Below are 20244 nucleotides of genomic sequence, written 5' to 3'. Positions count from 1 at the left end.
AGAGTAACATCGGAAATGATGGCTTTTATCCCCTGCAAAGCACTTTGAATGGTATTAACCTACATGGAGGTGTGATTAATTACCGTCTTCTCAAATACTGCAAAGAAATACAACGTTCTCGGAGACCCAATGAGGTCCTGCATACTGTCTGTCGAAACTCACGTCAGACGTATAAAAACTGAAGCTGATTGGTTGAAAACGGGAAACTCGGTCACTTGAATCATCTCGCAACCGTCGCTAACGTAGCCGTCGCTTAACTGATGCGGTCGAGGTCGACGTCTGAACCGTCAGTCCTGATGCTCCGCCGCTGCCGGCAGCCCGGAAGAGGCTCTTCCTCAATTTGACCAAACGCTTCAGACCGGGGGCTCGTCGCCAAGCAACGCGCTGTGTGGCGTCTGGACGGCTAGCAGGCGGCGTCGGATGGATGCCTCCGCGTGTGGCCGCCGCGTTAGCAAACAGCTTTGACTAGCGGGTGCGAAAAGACGGGGAAACTTGGCGCGGGGCGTCTGGAGCAGCGGTGCCCGTCACCGGTATCACTGTGTTATTTTATATATATATATATATATATATATATATATATATGATTAAAAAAAATGTATACTAATTAATCGTGCAATTTCCTGTAATTAATTGCGATTAATCGCAATTGTTTTTCTGAAAACCACGGAATTAATGTCGACTCAACACACGCGGTTTATAATTAAATTAAAAGACTATTTTTAATAACGTCCTTGAGAGAGAGAGAGAGAGAGAGAGAAAAAAGAGAGAGAAAGACAGAAAGAGGGCAAGAGAGAGAGAGTCAGACAGAAAAAGAGAGAGAGAGAGACAGAAAAAGAGAGAGAGAGAGAGACAGACAGAGAGACAGGCAGACAGACTGAAAAAGAGAAAGAGTGAGAGAGAGAGACAGACAGACAGACAGAAAGAGAGAGAGAGAGAGAGAGAGAGAGACAGACAGAAAGAGAGAGAGACAGACAGAAAAAGAGAGAGAGACAGGCAGACAGACAGAAAAAGAGAGAGAGAGAGACAGACAGACAGAAAAAGAGAGAGAGAGAGACAGACAGACAGAAAGAGCAAGAGAGAGACAGACAGACAGAAAAAGAGAGAGAGAGAGACAGACAGACAGAAAAAGAGAGAGAGACAGACAGACAGACAGAAAGAGCAAGAGAGAGACAGACAGACAGAAAAAGAGAGAGAGAGAAAGACAGACAGACAGAAAGAGCGAGAGAGAGAGACAGACAGACAGAAAGAGCAAGAGAGAGACAGACAGACAGAAAAAGAGAGAGAGAGAAAGACAGACAGACAGAAAGAGCGAGAGAGAGAGACAGACAGACAGAAAGAGCAAGAGAGAGACAGACAGACAGAAAAAGAGAGAGAGAGAGAGAACGCACACGTAAGCTGGACATACTTAAGTATGTGGAAGACACACACACACACACACACACACACACACACACACGCACACACACACACACACACACACACACACACACACACACACACACACACACACACTAACCGCGGCTTGACGAAACCTTGACGTTTCGGCGCATAAATCGCGCGACACAACAAATCAATAATGAAATTCGTTGCCGACTCGTTTAATGAGCTAATTGAATCACTTTCAATCGATTCGTTGCCGCGGCCCCTAATTGATAATAACACAAAGTGTTGATTCAAAGTGAACTATCGATCGAAGCGTTTTCGGGAACCCGTCTGCTTCTCTCAACGACGCTTTCAAAAAGCGGAGAGACTCTCTTACGCAACCGAGCGAAAGCGCTTTACGAAAGCTGGCGAGGCACAAGAGCCTGGGCGACCCCACCGTCTCAGAGGACGCTCGAAGACACTCGTCTTGCCGCGAGGAAACAGAGTGATTAGTGAATCCCTCTACTTTTATCCACCTGGGTGTGGACACTCGCTCACCTATTCTCTCCATCCCCCCACTCCCTCCCCCCTCCTCCCCCCCCCCCCCTCTCTCTTGTGAGTTCCCTCGCTCCACGGCGTCCTCGCTTGCACCCGCTCTCACTCCTCCTCACAGCCTCCCCTCCACTTTTTTTTGTCTCTTCCTCTTTGGTACTAATTCGGCTCCGAGTCCCGAGGCTTCGTCAGTGCAAAAGAGTCTCCGCCCCCCCCTCCCGTCCCCCCCCGTCCTCCCGTCCTAGCGTGCCAAGAGACGGGGACCCACCGACGGGAGCTTTAACTTATGTAACGAGATCATCTGGAGACTAATGCTTTTGCACGCCAGATATACCGGACGACCATTAGTGGCCCGTCTCTCTCCATAGCATGACCATTTGTCTGTCCACACGTCTTTTAGGCGGGTCACAGATGGACGGCGGAGGGACTTTAGGGCTCGGCGACGCCGGGACGTGCAGATAATAGCGGCGGCGGCATCTGTTTGCTTTCGGCCGGGTAATCCCGGGACCCTATAGTGCTTTTGTCCGTCGCGGTTCCGCCGCTTTCTTTACCTTCGCGGTTTCTACGAACGGACACTCACGTGGATAAACAGATGGGGGAAGAAGGGGGGGGGGGAGGCTAAAGGAATGGAGGGAGAGTAGACCAGTGTTTTTCAACCTTTTTTTGAGCCAATGCACACTTGTTTCTTTGGAAACATCTGGAGGCACACCGCCACCCGAAAATGTTAGAATTTGAAACTCTGTAGCCTCTATTAACAATATAAAGTCTTTCTCATCAAGGTTTTATCAACAGGAATCAAATAAATACAGAAAAAAATGTATTTCCCAATTTCTTTTCTATTTTTATTTTTACTCCTGGGCCTGTTTGGATGAACACAGAAGTGAGATCCTGGCAGGAATAGAAGACAGACAAACACCAACATGTCTCGTTCGGAGTTCGTGATTAACCACACTGACGTCTGTCAGTTTCCATTTCACCGGCAAAGTTCTGTGCTGCCATCTATTGGCGAAGAGTATTTATACATGATTACTCTGCAACACACTGCGGTGTGTTTTTGCGCCGTATTTGGACTTCAGAAATATTTCCTCATTCGCCGTGCGAAAGCAGAGGAGCTTCCTTGTTTGCTCGGGGGTCCCGGTTTTCAAAACACCCATATTGGAAGACTTTGGAACTATACAGCGTAATAATAAAATGTTACAAACACTCAACTCAACTTTATTTATAAAGCGCTTTAAGCAGCCGTAGCTGAGACAAAGTGCTGTACATTGAAATAAAAATATAAGAGGCAACATAAAAACATTAAAACAATAAAAACAATAAAAAAGTTAAAGCAATAAAAACAATCAGATGGTAAAACAATAAACAAAACATAAAAAGTTAAAACAATTAAAAAAAAAAAAACGAAGGCACTAAAACCAGAGCAGAGTCTCACGCTGAGGTAAAAGCCAAAGAATAAAAATGGGAACACGGTCTCCACGAAACAAAGACACACGGAAGCTACAGACAGCAGCGCTACTGCCGCTCTTACTAGTATAAAACACAACAGGTTTATATAACTTTAGAAGCTAATATATGTGAAACGCGAGTCCTTCGGCACAATGTCCTCCTACCCCTCTGTCTAAAGCGTGCATCTGTAAACGCTTCGTTTCGAGGGGTGAACAGCCCTTCCCCTCACCCCTCCGCCTCTGCGCAGTAGTGAAATGGGACAACCCTCAGACTCTCGTGAACACGCATTTCAAAGGGGTAGGGCTAAGGGGTAGAATTGGGACACAGCCTAAATCTCACGGAACACCAGTGTGCTAAATAAAACAAAACTCCAAAGGCAGCTAAACTCGGCGCATCAAACTGACGTCAATGAGAAAACATGGCGCGCGGGCTAACGGCCGTACAGCTTAGCGCCAAAGCAACAAATCAATCTCCAGGTTTGATGCCGTTTCCGTTCTGCTTAAATGGAAAAAAGGCACGAGTTCCTCCAAGAGGCTGGAACCAGTGACAATCTTCAATTAAGGCCGACACTCGTGGATGACTTGTTTTAATTAGCTTACAGTACTGCTGCTCAGTTAATCCAATTTTAATCGCGGTTACGATTTTGGCTCCAGAATTAATACAATCGAGGAAAAAACGATCAGCGGGAAGTTTTTTGGTTGTTTTTTTTTTAAAAAGGGTGTTGAAATATTATTTAAATGTTGAAATTCTCCACCTCCAAGCACCGGAATTGGTTTAAAGGTTTAAAAACATGTCTTGTGTCTTCAGTCTGTTATTTCCTTTACTGATTGTAAAGCTACTTTCTTTGAATGATATTTTACAAAATCAATATTCAATGTTGAATCGCCAATATTTCTTCTGTGAATCTTGCGTCTGAAATTATTAATTAAAAAAGAAGGAAAAAAAAAACAAACAAACTAAATTGGGAAACACAGAAAGAAAAAAATATAAATATAAATCTAATAATAACTTACTTAACACACTTTTTAATGAATTTGCAGGTGAAAATCTGCTTTATTGTCGGACTTTAGAAGGATGAAAGCTTGAAGAAGCTTTGCATGTCTCACAAAAACAAACAAGTACGCAGACGACATTAATGTCTTTGTGCTGCGATCGGTTCTTTCAAGAAAACGTCTTTCTCTCGCAATAAATGTGTACAAATTGTGTGGGATTTTTGTCTTTGTATTCAACCAAGAGTGTATCTCGAGTTCCCCCAGCAGCAGTTGTTTGATTTTAAACATTCTCAGGTTAAAACTGCATTTTTTTGACTCGTAAATTAAAAATCAATGATCAATCATCCAAGCTGGGTGGCTGCTTGTTCTGTGACCTGATTAAAATGAAAAAGTGAAAGATGTTTAATTTTTTTAGTTTTCAAAAGACGCCCCAGCAAACTTCATTTTGAAATGTCAAATTTGAAAATAAAAATGCATTTCATTTCAAGATGCTCGCGGCATAGTTTGACTCGTAAATACTAAGTATTAATGCATCATTTTCATTTTCTTACTTTTGAGTTCGGCCATAAAAATGTCTCATATTAAAACAGAATGAAATTATATGAATTTACTCATTTTCATCCTTGGCGAGTACATTGACAGAATGCTTGTTGGTGTTTGTTTATTTATTTTTAATTATTGACTGATTAATTAACGTATTCCTTATTCTATCACTAATGATTATTATTATTTATTTATTGTCATACGTATTTTTGTTTTGCCTTGTGTTTTGTGGTCAACAACTTGAACCAGGAAATAAAAATGCAGTTTGAATTGAAACTATTATCAGATAATGCAGCCGGAAGCTTGAAACCCCCCCAAAAAAGCACTTTTGCAAATGCATTTAAATTTTTCAAATTCAAAAAAAAATCTCACTGCCTCTGCTTTATCAGCAAACAACAACAACAACAACAGCAAAAAGTACATTTTGTGTGGAGTAATTCCAGAGCAACAGTCTGCCACCACTTCCAGGGGATTATTAGTTACAGATGTTGAGCTGCCAGGAGGCATCGTGTTGTTTTACTTCTTTATACAGTTGATCCTGCAAAACAGTAATTATCTGCACTAATCCAGCACATTTCTCGTTTTTGTTTTTGTTTTTTGTTTGTTTTTTTTTCTGCTTAAATGCAACAGAAAACTAAGGAGGTTGTTGTTCCTCCTGCAAACTGCTCCAAAACAAACCCAGCTGGAGGAGGAAGGAGAGGAGAGGGGGAGGAAGGAGGGGGGGAGGAGGGGAAGGAGGGAGGGAGGGAGGAGAGGGAGAAGGAGAGGGCTTTAAGGTGCCCCTCACCTGCTTTCTGCAACCCCGCGACGAGCCCCAGCAGGACCCCGGCGAAGCACATCCGGACCGCGAACAACTCCTTTCGCTTTCGCCGCTTGGCTTTGCTCCTCCACCGGTCCAGCATCACTCCTCCTCCTCCGTCTCCTCCTCCGCCTCCTCCTCCTCCTCCGCTTCCTCCGTCTCCTTCTCCCGCCGCTCCTCCGGCGGCGGCGGCCGTCCCCGGCATCCCGTCCAGCACCACGGCGGCGGCGGCGGCCATGGCGCTGCTCAAGCCCCGTGCAGAGAGTTGAAGCGAGCGGCAGAGACGCGACGCGACGCGGAGCGGTGCGGAGCCGCAGTTCAGCGCGCGGGAGGCGTTATGGCCGCGCGTTGGCCATGGCCGCGTGAAGTCATCCGCCGGGAGCGCGCGCGGGGTGTTATGAGTGGATTGGCCGTGGCCGGGAGCGCGCACGGCACGGTCACGCAATAAAAAAAAAACCAGCACACACGTAAAACGGGATTTCTGTATGTTTCGTAGTTTGTTTTTTTTGGGTTGTTTTTTTTTGTTTTTTGTTTTTTTTTTAAATCTTACAAAATGTTCTTAAATCAACCAACCTATTTGGTGACAGTATTAAACGTTCACCCATCCATCTATCCATCCTTCCTTCCTTCCGTCCATCCATCAATGCATGCATGCATGCATCCATCATTTCCATCCATCTGTCTATCTATGCATCCATCCATCCATCCATCCATCCATCCATCCCTGCATGCAAATCAACTATGCTATTTGGTGGCAGTATTAAATGTTCATTCATCCACCATCCATCCATTCATCCATCCATAGATCTATCCATGTGTGCATGCATCTGTCCATCCATCCACCCGCCAATCATCCATCCATCCATCCATGCAAATCAACTATGCTATTTGGTGGCAGTATTAAATGTTCATTCATCCACCATCCATCCATTCATCCATCCATAGATCTATCCATGTATGCATGCATCCGTCCATCCATCCACCCGCCAATCATCCATCCATCCATCCATGCAAATCAACTATGCTATTTTGTGGTAGTATTAGATGTTCATCCATCTATCCATCCTTCCTTCCTTTCATTCATCAATTCATGCATCCATCCATCCATCCATCCATCCATCCATCCCTGCATGCAAATCAACTATGCTATTTTGTGGCAGTATTAGATGTTCATCCATCTATCCACCAAGCATCTATTCATCCATCTATCCATTCTTCCTTCCTTTCATTCATCAATGCACGCATCCATCCATCCATCCGTCCATGCATCCATCCCTGCATGCAAATCAACTATGCTATTTGGTGGCAGTATTAAATGTTCATCCATCCACCATCCACCCATTCATCCATCCATAGATCTATCCATGTATGCATGCATCCGTCCATCCATCCACCCGCCAATCATCCATCCATCCATCCATCCATCCATCCATGCAAATCAACTATGCTATTTTGTGGCAGTATTAGATGTTCATCCATCTATCCACCAAGCATCTATTCATCCATCTATCCATCCTTCCTTCCTTCCTTCCTTCCATTCATCAATGCATGCATCCATCCATCCATCCATCCCTGCATGCAAATCAACTATGCTATTTGGTGGCAGTATTAAATGTTCATCCATCCATCCACCAAGCATCTATTCATCCATCCATCCATCCATCCATCCATCCTTCCTTCCTTCCATTCATCAATGCATGCATCCATCCATCCATCCGTCCATGCATCCATCCCTGCATGCAAATCAACTATGCTATTTGGTGGCAGTATTAAATGTTCATCCATCCACCATCCACCCATTCATCCATCCATAGATCAATCCATGTATGCATGCATCCGTCCATCCATCCACCCGTCAATCCATGTATGCATGCATCCGTCCATCCATCCACCCGTCAATCATCCATCCATCCATCCATCCATCCATGCAAATCAACTATGCTATTTTGTGGCAGTATTAGATGTTCATCCATCTATCCACCAAGCATCTATTCATCCATCTATCCATCCTTCCTTCCTTTCATTCATCAATGCATGCATCCATCCATCCATCCATCCATCCATCCATCCATGCATCCATCCATCCATCCATCCATCCCTGCATGCAAATCAACTATGCTATTTGGTGACAGTATTAAATGTTCATCCATCTACCAACCATCCATTCATCCATCCATCCGCTAACCATCCATAGATCTATTCATGTATGCATGCATCCGTCCGTCCATCCACCTGCCAATCATCCATCCATCCATCCATCCCTGCATGCAAATCAACTATGCTATTTGGTGGCAGTATTAAATGTTCATCCATCCATCCATCCATCCATCCATTCATCTATCCATCCATACATACATGCATGCATCCATCTACCAATCTCACTGCAAAAAAGGAACAAGATCTGGTTTTAAAATCTCATTTCTGGTCTTTTGGTAATTCTGAGGTATTGCTGTTGGTCAGAAAGGTTGAGTATGAATAATAACAATACGATCTGTAAGCTCAGCAGCAGCTCTATAAAACACATTATGAAGCATTATGATTGTACATTAACGCAACAAAGGGCTCATTGCTCTTTCACATTCGACAAATGGACGTGCTCCTCAAAGGTCAACGCTCTCACTTGAGGTCAGAGGTCACACATGCTGACCCTCTCTAGTGAAGCACCGCATGAATCCGTACAGGCCCGAGGACAGCTGGTCCAGCGTCGGCAGGCAGTCCTGGAACCACAGGCTTCATGTGTAAAAAGCAGAAATCCCTCCCGATGGCATGTGTAATGATGTCTTCACAGCATAAACCATGAGCGAGAGAGAGAGAGAGAGACGGCAGTGTGGTATTAGCGAATGAACTCTCAGATTACACCCACATGCACATACTTCCTTCATGACGGATTAAGTATAATCCTCATCCCGCACAACAGGGTTTGACAGCCGCGACTCAAGACAATGACCACGACAGACCCAGCGTGTTGAGTCAGGAGGTAGCCAGGGATTCCTGTTCTTCACCGTTTGGCGGGAAATCGACATTGTGACATTGCTGAGTATTTCTAGTCCATGAAAATAGAAGAGCTGCTGATACCATAGCTGACATATTCTGCGTCTCCCGGCGGGGTTTATTAAAGGGGCTGGATAAGACTTAGATTTGCTGGATCCATAATTAAGAGGTGAAGAAGTCTATTATATTTGATTGTATTACAAACTGTGATGATTGTTGCTGTTTGGTCTGGCAACAAGTTATTTGAGTATCCTTAAGCTATGTGAGTTTAAAGATTTTAATTCCGCAAGTTTCATTTTAATACATCTTTTGAAAACAGCTTTCAAGGTGGGAATTTTTGAAAACCACAACTTTTCTGACGCGGTGAAGATGAAAGACATCGTCTTCAAAACGTTGCTGTGTGAATGGGGAACCTTTTCTGAAGCGAAAACATAAAAAACAATCTGTTTTTATTTAAAGCATTTTAAAAGAGGGAGGAACACTGACAGTTCAGTTTAAGGATGCACAAGTACGAGAATCTAGAACTTTCTAAACTCAACTCTCATTTGCTTCAAGTGTTAAAGACGCTCCACAGTGTCGGCATTCAGAGGGAACATCAGGAGAAGCTCATGATTCTCATACACATTACACCTGGAGCACACATACTGCACACGGACGGCCTTTTTTATTGTAATGCTTTGATGTGCTGTTGGTCCAGGTTGGTCCAGGTTGGTCCAGGTTGGTCCAGGTTGGTCCAGGTTGGTCCAGGTTGGTCCAGGTTCTGTAAATCATTCCAGGATTCCATGTCTATTCCTCTCTGCGTCGACCATTGAAGCGGCTCCTTGCTTCTTTGCATCACCGGAGATTTGGCCGAAACAGATGAAAGGACCCCCCCTTCCCTTTGAAGATTGATTGGATGTCTCCCGCCCCCAGAGATTAGATCTCTATGTGAGATGACATTTGATACTTAGACGTGTTGATTTATAAAACGATTTGAGAATCATTTGTGAATTAATACATCTCTGTAAATAAATGCATTCCCTTTGATTTAAGATTGTTCTATTTTACACAGAAGTGTTAACTTAAATAAACCTTTTTCCAAACAAGACCGATATTTTTGGTAATTAGTGGTAATTAGCTATTTCCAGTTGATCTGGTGGTGTCCCTTTTTATTATTAATGAATAAATAACGAATTTATTCAAACCAATCATTTTTCATTAATACATGGATCTATTAACTTTAAGTAATTAAACAATTACTTTAGGAGTTGTCAATGAGTAAACGACAGTTTACTTCCATTAATAATTTAAAATCTTCATAAAATTACTTCCAGTGATATATTCCTTTCAGTAATCTATTCCTTACAGTAATTTAATACCATAAATCCCAACATTGGGTGGGATGCCATGTTGGTATATCCAGGCTTTGAACTTCCCAGGTGGACTGGATCTGTCTGCAGACTTTTGTTGACTTTTCAGTTGCCTTAATGGAGGCGGTATCCTTCCTTATCGGCTTTTCAGTCACCGACGGGATTTGGATTCCGTCGACGGAGAAGCGGAACCTGCCGGTGAAGTAGAACGTGCAAACTGCAAAAAAATATTGATTCCAACTGTTGTGTTTGGTGCAAAACACCCCGTGCGTATAGATTTACGTTCTTGGGTTCGTCTGAGAACTTTGTGTTGAATGACTCGATCGCCACAATAAAAGCAGACCAATAGAAATCACTAATCAACTGTTTAATTCATATTGACATGATGGGTTGTTGTTCTGGAGCGCTGCTGTGCGACGTGGTGGAACAATTTAAACAGGCAACCCCGCAACGCCTGCACAGGTGGTGCAGTTAATGTCGCTGTCCTTCATTGGGACGGCAAACAAGACAGACCTTGTGGGCGTTCTGCTACTGAGGGGAGCCGGTGTGACGGAGCTGTGAGCATGCATGCCCTCCACCTACCTCACCCCCCCCCCCCCCCCCCCCCCCCGCCCCCCCGCGACGCAAAGCCGGACACGTCAACATGGCATTCTTGTAGCACTCTCTTCCACAGAGCAAACTCTATTAGCAGGCGTCTGCCCTCGGGGCTGACACCGACTTCTCCGATCAGACTCCACTGTCCTCACCATGACACACTCACACTCCCACGGGCACATGGTTAAACCAGGCCACTCCGTGTGTGTGTGTGTGTGTGTGTGTGCATCAAAGAGAGGAATAAGATGACTTATTAGGGAAGCGCAGACAGAAGAAAGTGAACAGAAGCAGTAGAAGGAGGCCTTTCAGCCGGCTCATTACGTACGTTTCATTCAGCGAAAAAGCAGCGTGAGCGTTCACAAACCTCACGCTCTTTGACTCAGACGCCACTCACAGAGCATGAAGTACTCGGAAATCAGCGCGTCGTCTCCGATTCAGGCTGATCCACGCAAAAAAAAAAACTGCACAGGGATCGTGTGTATTCACTGGAAAAGAAGAGATGCAGGAAACAGGCTTCGACTACATCTACAAACGTCTCTGCTGCCACTCCTACGTCGACCAGCCCTTATTTAAAACTCTTGCCAACATTTCATGGAAATCTCAGCCACATTAAGATGGAATCTCAGCTATTAAGATTACACGACGGATTACCAGATCCTCGACAAAGACGCGATGACTCAGAGCTGCTAGCTCCACGGTCTGACACGCGTCGTCACCTCCACAGCGGCAGCACTACATTTCTCTCTTCCAGGTTCCTGACACAAATCCACCCTTCAGATCTGCAGCCAAATCAAACCTCCTCACGTGAAAAATGCAGCCTTGATGCAGCCAGTCGTCACGGCGATGAGGATATCAGTTTGTATTAAATAAAGCAACGGTGCAGTGTCGGTGTCGCGATGATTTATTCGAGCCGCTTTGCAATCTCTCGAACTTGAGCTTCAAAATTTAAATCGAAATTTGACATTTAGTCGTCGGACAAGTGACCGAATTTGTGCACTTCCTGTTTCTTCCGAAGTAAAACAGTCAACTTCACACACACACATAGAACAAGAACTCAGACTGGCTAAGATGGGCTACTCAGTCATAGAGAAGACGACTGATTTGACAGCGGTCCAGAAGACCGTCACCGACATGCCCCACGAGGAACAGGAGTTGAGGGGTGCGTCCGAAATGTCCCTCCTGATTCCTTGTCTATCGACTTTCACTGAACCCCGGAAGTGTTTTGTATCGCGGCCATGATAAGGACCGTCTGAATTCTCAATAAGCAAAGAAAAGGAGCCTCGTTACTTCCTTTAGAGCCTCCTTTAGCATAGGATAGCACCGATGCATCCTTTCGCGAAGGAAGTGAGCTCATGCTGCCCCACAATTCCTTGCGGCAACAACATTTAAAGGGACCCGATCAAGTCAAGCCTTTACGGAAAATCAAGATGGCGGAAAAAGGATGCAGATCATGTAAGTCACCAAAGCAACAAACTGAACAACTTTAAATCATCTAAAACCCAAATGCGCTTTTTCGAGTCCATTTTCAGAAACTTCCGAATGTCAGTAATTTGCGCCGCCGTCACATTATTATGACGTCACTCAGTGAAGGTTTGGTCCGACTGCCACACCAATGTCATCGCCTTTCACTAACTCCTTTAGGAAGCACTCCTGGCAACCTTTCCTTAACCCCGTGACGTCATCCAGGGGGTTCAGGTAAAGTCCATAGATAAGGAGGGACATTTCGGACGTACCCATGGTCCCAGTGTCTGGAGGAAGAGCGGAGACGCACCAGAATCCAATCAAACCTGAAGTGAAATATCTAAGCAAAGAGCATAGAACAACTTAATTGATCTCCTCTGACATTCATGCGACTCCATTTCACTCCCCAGTTAAACTGCGGTACATCCTATCCTATCCGCATGTTGAAACTCCACCGAGACGTCACACTTCCGGCGTGTGTGCTGGCGACTTCCTCCGAGTTCTTCCGGGTTGACGTCAGACCCTCGAAGTTATTCCATCCGTCCATTCGACTGGCATGTAAGGCGGCGCAGAGGTGAGCAAGTTCCTGTCGTGAGTCATGCGGACACCTTCGCTGCAATGTGCTAACATGCGTGACACACAGGCACTCTTGGCCTCCCGCTATGGAAACGGTTGCCGCAGCGACGACCGTGCGTCCTCCAAGCATCTGAGCCTCCCTCCCGCGGAGAAAGAGAGAGAGAGAGAGAGACAGAGAGAGAGAGAGAGAGAGGGTGGAGTGCCGCTCCAGTTCAAGGTTACCCGTGTGTTCTGTCTGAGAGTGGATGAGTCCTCCAGAGACGCTCGGTGCCGGTGAGTCACGCTACGGGACGACGCAAGACGAGCGCCACAGCCTCCGCCTGCACTCACAGAGCCAGCACTTGGAGGCAGGACGGTTTTTTTGAAAATCAGGTTTACACTATTAGGCAGTATTTGGAATTTTCATGTTGTACATTGGGGGGAAAAACCGGTGCCGGTCACCAGTCTCGTTTCGTCTCCGGTCGGCTTCGAGGTCTTTTTTTTGCTTCCAGGGGTTGCATGTTCTCCCTGCACACACATCCTGGTCTTGTGTCCAATGTTTCCATGAAGCCCCGCCCCCATTTTTGACGAGTTCATCTTTCTCTTTACCCTGACACACCGCCATTTTTTTATTTCTAAAAAGGAGGGTCTAATTCAAATCTATATTAGTTTAACCCCAATTTCCTCTGGAAAATAGTAAACCGGGCGTGAAATATATATGTGAAATATAGACTTATTATGTCAACAATGATTTAAGTTTTTTTTTTTTTTTGTTTGCTTTAAAGTTTCTGGCTATTTTGTAACTGAACTCGGTTCAGAGTCTGACGTGAACGTTGAAGCTGAAACGTTTTTCCCTCCAACGTGCCTGAGTCCCGAACCATAATAACTCCTACAGCACACCCTAGTGTTGAAAATGAGGCATCGCCATCTGAGCTGGTTCAGCAGTTCCTCAAGTCTGTTCTGCCCGTTTCAAAACTTAATTTAATTATACATTTTTAAAAAAAGAAAAAGAAAAAAGTTTGGTTTTGCAGGGCCAGACATGGAAAACAGGTTTAGTCAATTTCAAACAGGTTTTTGGTCTTTTCTCTCTCGTCACAAAGCAATATTGAGTTTCCTTTAATGATATTAATTCCAAATACTGAAACTGGAGTGATACCCTCAGTTCATTCTTCAATAATTACATCTCATTTCGATTATCTCAGGTGCATGCATGACCTCCACAAAAGAGATATCATATATTAACATTTCCCATCATGCCTTGTTCCCCTCTAATTCCTCAGAGGAAATCATTGTAAATAATTGTATATTGTTTTATAACGTGTTTGGTTTGTGTGTTATAACGATTAAAATGGCCAAAATGTCCAAAAACTAAATTTGTTTTCCTTAAATTATTATCTGTAAAAACCCAATCAATCAATCAATCGATCAATCAATCAATCAATCAACCAATCAATCAATCGAGTGCACACGTCCAAATGGCACTAAACATTTGAAAGACTGACATATAAACGAGAATGAAATTGACAAAATAGTACATTCAAATTTGAACAAACAAAGAAAAACTAAATAAAGAAACAAATAAATGATACATATATAAATAATATGAAAATAAAAATAAAGAAATAAACCATTCAACAAATGTGACAAAAATAAACATGGTAATCACATTTCATTGAAAAAAAGACCAGTCTATTCTGAAATATACATATTAAAGGAAATCAGATATTATATTTGCAAAAAAGAAAAACTCTCAGTCACCTGTACCTGGATATCGTATTTTTATTCAGGATTAAAACAATTTGTCATCATCTGGAAATATTTTTGAGTTTACATGTCTAAAGTATCACTTCACATAAATTGGACTCATTGTTTTATTGTGAAAGGCGTTGTGTCATGTGACCTCCACAGAGTGCATTAATGTCGGGGGTCAATTTCTGACCAAGGGTGGTCATGAATGTCATTTTAGACAATCTAAGTGTTTTTAGATCAGCCTCTGTCAGTTTTCATTTTTATACTTAAAAAAAAAAAAAAAAGACATGGTGGGCCAGATTAGATCCTCTGGCGGGCCGCTTCTGGCCACCCGGGCCGCATGTTTGACACCCCTGCTTTAGAGGACGGTTCGGATTTTATATGCAGAGAATTTGAGAAAAGAAAAGAAAGAAACAAAGTGCGGACGCCGGCGCTAAGCGGCGCGGATCCAGACTTCGTTGTGGTGGGTGACGGAGAAGAAGGAGTCGTATCCAGCTCCGACGTACTCGCTGTGATCGTAGGTCACCGAGGCCCGGTCCAGGTCGCCGCGGAGCAGCGCGTTGTTGTCGTTCCCGTTCTTCAGAGACGGCGTGCCGCCAAACACCCTGAACGGAAGGAAGCCGCGCTGAGTTCTCCATTCACTCAACAAAAGTTACACGTTAAAATGCTGTCACTCTGGCGGGTTTGGTTTTTTTTGTGTTTGTTTCAGAAAGATTTCTCGTTTACACTTTGAAAACGATGTCTGTTTACACAGAAACAGCTCAGCGGCAGAGATATGGATTTGATTCCCAGTGGAGCATCACTTTTTTTTTTTTTTTTCCCATTAACGTTCATGTGACTTCCAGACACGACGTCCATGAAACGGCCAGGAAATTCCTACACTTTCAAACAGGTAATTAATTAACTGTGGTAATTTTAGCCGTTTCATCTGTTTTTAGCCATTTAAGGTCATCTGGCTCTTTGAGCTGTTTTACCTCCTTCAGCTGTTCTCATCCTGAAGATAAAACCTTTTTTTTTTTTTTACATCTGCTTGGAATGCAAATTTTTTTTTCTTGAAAAAAGAAAGAAAATGAAATGAAATGTTTATTTAAGTGACGCTACAGAGCCGCTGGATGAAAATTAAAACTTTTAAATCAATGAATAAAAAACCATGACATATTAAAAAATAACAACGGCAGTAATAATAGTGATATTTCAATATGATAAAAAAAAAAAAAAAAGTCCACAATCTAGTTTTGTTTCTAGGCTTCTTCAGTGGACCTGGTTTCTTTCAACACGTGGCGTTGTGTTGATGGTCGTGATGCGTGAAGCTGCGCTCACCGGACGTAGACGGTGGCCGCAGGCCTGGAGACCAGAGTGACTGACGAAGGGAAGTTGGCGGGCACCGCGGTCCCCGGAGGAACAAACCACTGCAAGAAGTACCTGTTCTCCGACACGCTGATGAGCACCGGCCAGGTCTCACTTATGATTTCACCTGCAGGCAGACAGAAGTAGCCTTTTGTTTAGATGTCGTCTCTGCACCTTTAAAGCCTTTGATCACCCTTTGATCCTTATAATTTAACAGATTGCCTTTATTTTTCTGGCGTATATCCGATGTTTTAACTTCATCTTTATTCTTAACTCTTTTTTTTTTTTTTTAATCAAATTGAAAAACAAACTGACTGTCTTGTGGGGGGGGGGGAGGTCTTTGTGTCCTTGCGTTGGGTCATCCTCATGTCGATTTGTCCTTGTGTCCTCTGTATAGCTTTGTTGCTATCGTCATATCAATGTCAAATTCACTCCACCACGATCAGTCAAGAAATTACATCTGCTTATTGTAAGGAATCATTTCTCAAAATTCCTTATTAGTCGTAAAAAGTAATACTTTTTGATTAGTTACTACAAAACCCTTCACGCTGAATTGGACTTTTCCGTGTTTGAGATACTGATGAAGCTAAATGGAGCTTCATCTTTACCACTGTCTTTATTTTCTGAAGCCACCAGGTGGCGATGTTTGTTCAGCAAATGTTTTGAAAGCGCACTTCCATCTTCAAACCCAAGAGCGCCATCTGGTGGAGTCAGAAAACAAAGAAACTCATCAGGCTTTGGGATCCTTGTTTAAGGTGTTAATTTATTCATTTATTCCGTCTTTTTCGTTGAATTAGTCACGATGATGCTCATACGTCCCTCCTCCTGCAGGGCTCGGTCACATGTTAGCCCTTGGGTGGCACGGGCTAACATGTGACTTAATTCAGCCTAAAAACACAACAGAAGGTACAGGAACGCCACGACGGGAGTCGTCGCTGGAGTTCAGTTAATGTGGAAAATCTCTGAAAGAACTTTTCTCAAACTGCTTCAGAGTTTTTGCAGTCACTGATACTTGTGTATGATATGATCTGAATGATTGTGCTATCTCTAGCACGATTAGATGCAACAGGCTGGACAAGTTGTGACGACAACAAGTACCAAGCATTGGAAAACATGGTAATTACTGCTGGCTACAATGGAACCTGTAACACGTGATTAGCTGTTGTATTCCATGTTGAGCGCCTAATGAACCCACACAGCTGGAAGAAGGCTTTGTTCGTATCCGTCACTACGATTAGCTTTAGCAGCTCTAAGTAGCAGTTACCTGTATGTTTTTGTTCATCTCTGCAGGAAGTGCTAGCTCCCTGATTTTACAGCGTCTTTCAGTCACTAATTTAAGTTTAGTTAATCTGTGACAGCACAGCCTGCACCTTTAGAATCTATATCTTTCAGCATTTTAAATCTACATAGCCTCTGAGTTTATTGTGTCTCGAAAGCCGGGACTTCCGATTTCAATTTAACATTGAAAAACATTTAAGATCAAGATTCTTCATGACCTGCTTTAAAGTGTTTCTTTCATTTATTTTAAAGCATCAATGTATTTATTTTATTGATACATTCCTTTGATGTCTTTGTAAAGCACTGTGAATTGCCCTGTGTTTGAATGATCAAATAAATTGGCCTTATGACAATAAAAAGCTTCCGATTGACAATATTAAAGTGAAAGTGAAAGCAAAAAGTTACTTTTCTCTTTTATAAGTTCTATTTTACTGCAGTTGGGAGCAGGATGGCGAAAGCGCTCTCACGTTGCGCGACGTTGCCAAGCGAAAACGTTTTGGATGTCCGTTTTCACGACGACGGCGCTCGGGGCCACAGAAAACACACATTTTTGAAAACGCTTCGTTCAAGGTTAGCAGTGTATTACACCGTTCACTGTCCCGTGGCGCCTGTTGCTGTTATAAATCCACCTGTCAAACAAGTGAAAGTGAAGTTTTTTTTCCACGCTGAAATACCTGCTTCTCCATTGTTGCTGCAGAAACTCTTCAGCCTTCCATTTGCAGCCAAAACTTCTACGGACGAGTCGCTTTCGATGTTTGTGGAGATCCATTGGGTGGCCGTGTATGAGCGCTCCTCAAAACCCTGCAAACAGACACACTATGAATACACTTTTTTTTTTTTTAAGAAAGCGTTGCAGGAATAAAATGAATGTACCCGACCTCATGTTGGTTAATCAGCTGGTAAGAAGGACAGGTCAGACCGTGGCAATAGGTTTCATATTCGTCGGAACAGAGAGCCACCGCGAAGAGCGTGGCGAGTGCGAGCAGAGGCCGTCCCATCGTCCTCCCTTCTCCTCCTGCAGAGTCGAATTGAGCTTCAACACATCCGTCCGGCACATTTCAGATTACCAGATTTTCTGGTCCCTCAGACACTCCCACTGACCTCGTCACTGCTGCAAGAGGCTCAGCGAGGCTGGGAGACAGTGGCAAGGGTGTTTCCTCCGTCTCCCTCACTGTTTAAGTGACTTAACCAGTTTTAATTACGGCGCAGACACATATTCCGAGAATCTTTTCTTGCATGGAGGTATTTTTGTGGTTCAGTTCTCTTGCGACACTTTGGGGAGGGACATGTCACTGTGCACACACACCAATTTAACCATTAACACACTGTAATGAGGGGAAAACCTGCCTGACGAGGACCATGAACAAGATTTCCTGGAATATTTCAGGCTGAGCGACACGAAAATGGCTAAAAACATAGATATAAAACAGTAGATGCCTCACGGTTACCTGCCTGTGACGTGCCTAACGCGCCGCCATCTTGGGGCGGTTAGGGTTATTGGGTGAAGAGCTTTTCCTACGCTTTAAAATGAGGTATTATTTGTGTTGCTACGTGGACTAGCAAGCGAGCTATGAATGTTTTTTTTTGTAGATTTTCTGGAACCTATATGTTTAGCACGAGCGGGACGACCTCTCCAAGATGGCGGCGCTGTAGGCACGTCGCCGACAGGCCGTGCGGCATCTAGCGTTTATTTATATCTGTGGGCCAAAATACTACAAGTTGTCCGAAGTTGTACACTGTCCACGTTTGCGATGTTGGCCGCCATCTTGGATTCCTGCTTCGTCTTCTTCTTCTATAAATTTGGCAGACGAAATGCATCCGTGGCGCCATCTGCTGGATGTTAAAATATGGGATTTCTCTAATTCTTGAAATTAAAACACCTGGACTACCGTGTGCCCGAGATAATATTCGGTTCGTACGATACTTTAAGATTGTCGTATATGAGTGGCTCAGCACTGGAATTCACCTGAACACCTCCTAACATCAGTTTTTCTGTAACTTTTCAAGAAATGAATCCACCTAAATGTCTCTGTTAGTTTGAAACTGCTGAGTTTTCCCACGTCGGAGCCGTGACAAGTGAAAAAAGCCCAAAAACAAACAAACAATCTCTTGTGAAGCTTCCAGACCAGGACTGACAATGACACCCGCTCAACCACATTCCTGCAGAGTCATCAAGAACTGAGGTCATGTGAGGGAACTGTTCACTTCCTGGTTAATGAGCAACAACAACTTTGGAACAACACAACACCTTGTCCCCTCGTGTGAGTGTGACATATGAACACACAGCTTTCCTGGTGAATCACACCTGCACTCAGATTTACAACGCTAATAAATGTCATGTCTGAAAATGGGTAATAATAATAATAATAACTTATTTGAGAGCTTGACTTTTTATATAAGCATTAAAACGTGCAAATAAACGTGAATCTGCCATCCCTCCCCTGCACTACGAAAATCCACAAATATAACAACAGTGCAGTGTAAACATTTATTGTTATATATTTTTTATTGTTTCCATTTTATACATGTTGCATTGTCACTTTCTAAATCAGTTCTCTTTTTTTTAAATAAACTGTATTTGTACCCAGAGGCACTTTGAGCTTCATTCAAATGAAGAAATCAAGCAAAAATGTCAAACCCAAACGTTCTGAATCAATATTGTGCGCGTGTATGTGAGAGGCGGGCGCGCGCTCCCTCCGAGCGGCGCCAGGTGGCGCCTCGACACCAGGAGGAGGAGGAGGAGGAGGAGGAGGAGGGGGAGGAGGAGGAGCGCTCCGAGCTCACGCACCTTCTCCTCCCGGCTCTTGGTGCACCTGCAGCCACTCCTTGCACCTCCTCTTCATCCACCCATCCTCCTCCTCCTCCTCCTCCTCTCAGTGCGCACGGAGCCGCGTCAGTGCGCAGAGCATGCACCTGGAGGGCGCGCGCCCCTGCACGCCGGCCCAGCGCTCCGCAGCATCAGCAGCAGCAGCATCAGCAGCAGCAGCAGCATGCGGGCGGATGCTCTAACCTCCGGGATGCAGCGGCGCGGCTTGGGCGTGGGAGAGAGGCTCACCCCCAGAGAGAGAGCCATGGAGATCCGCGGGCGCAGGCAGGGCGCGCGCAGGGGACGCTCGGATTAGAGTTGTGCGTCTTTTTTTTTTTTTTCTTTTTGCAAGGGTTGGGCTTGTTCTCTGGGAATTTCACCAAAACACTGGACTTTATCGGGCTTTTAGAGTTGGAGAGG

General features: G+C 44.2%; 2 protein-coding genes across 2 annotated transcripts in view; both read right to left on the bottom strand.

Moving 5' to 3' along the window:
- slc24a3 (solute carrier family 24 member 3) overlaps positions 1-5778 on the bottom strand; it is a gene marked incomplete at its 3' end in the record, with an annotated part of 49586 nt that extends 43808 nt beyond the window's left edge. Inside the window, exon 1 of the mRNA XM_080507776.1 lies at positions 5683-5778. Coding sequence (XP_080363902.1) covers positions 5683-5734 — 52 coding nt within the window. The 5' untranslated portion in view covers positions 5735-5778. The remainder of the gene's footprint in view (positions 1-5682) is intronic.
- Positions 5779-14411: 8633 nt separating this feature from the next.
- On the bottom strand, positions 14412-18032 carry LOC308138635 (uncharacterized protein). The gene is made up of 4 exons (XM_080507847.1): positions 17897-18032; positions 17693-17819; positions 15714-15867; positions 14412-14998 (listed from the first exon to the last, which is right to left on the bottom strand). Exons 1-4 carry the CDS (start codon positions 18014-18016, stop codon positions 14827-14829), a joined length of 573 nt encoding a protein of 190 aa, XP_080363973.1. The 5' UTR covers positions 18017-18032; the 3' UTR covers positions 14412-14826.
- Between the last annotated feature and the right edge of the window lie 2212 nt (positions 18033-20244).

This window comes from Blennius ocellaris, assembly GCF_963422515.1.
Source record: "Blennius ocellaris genome assembly, chromosome: 13".
Classification (NCBI taxonomy): domain Eukaryota; kingdom Metazoa; phylum Chordata; class Actinopteri; order Blenniiformes; family Blenniidae; genus Blennius; species Blennius ocellaris.
The sequence above is the reverse complement of the archived record's forward strand: the minus strand, read 5'-3'. Positions and strand labels throughout refer to the sequence as shown.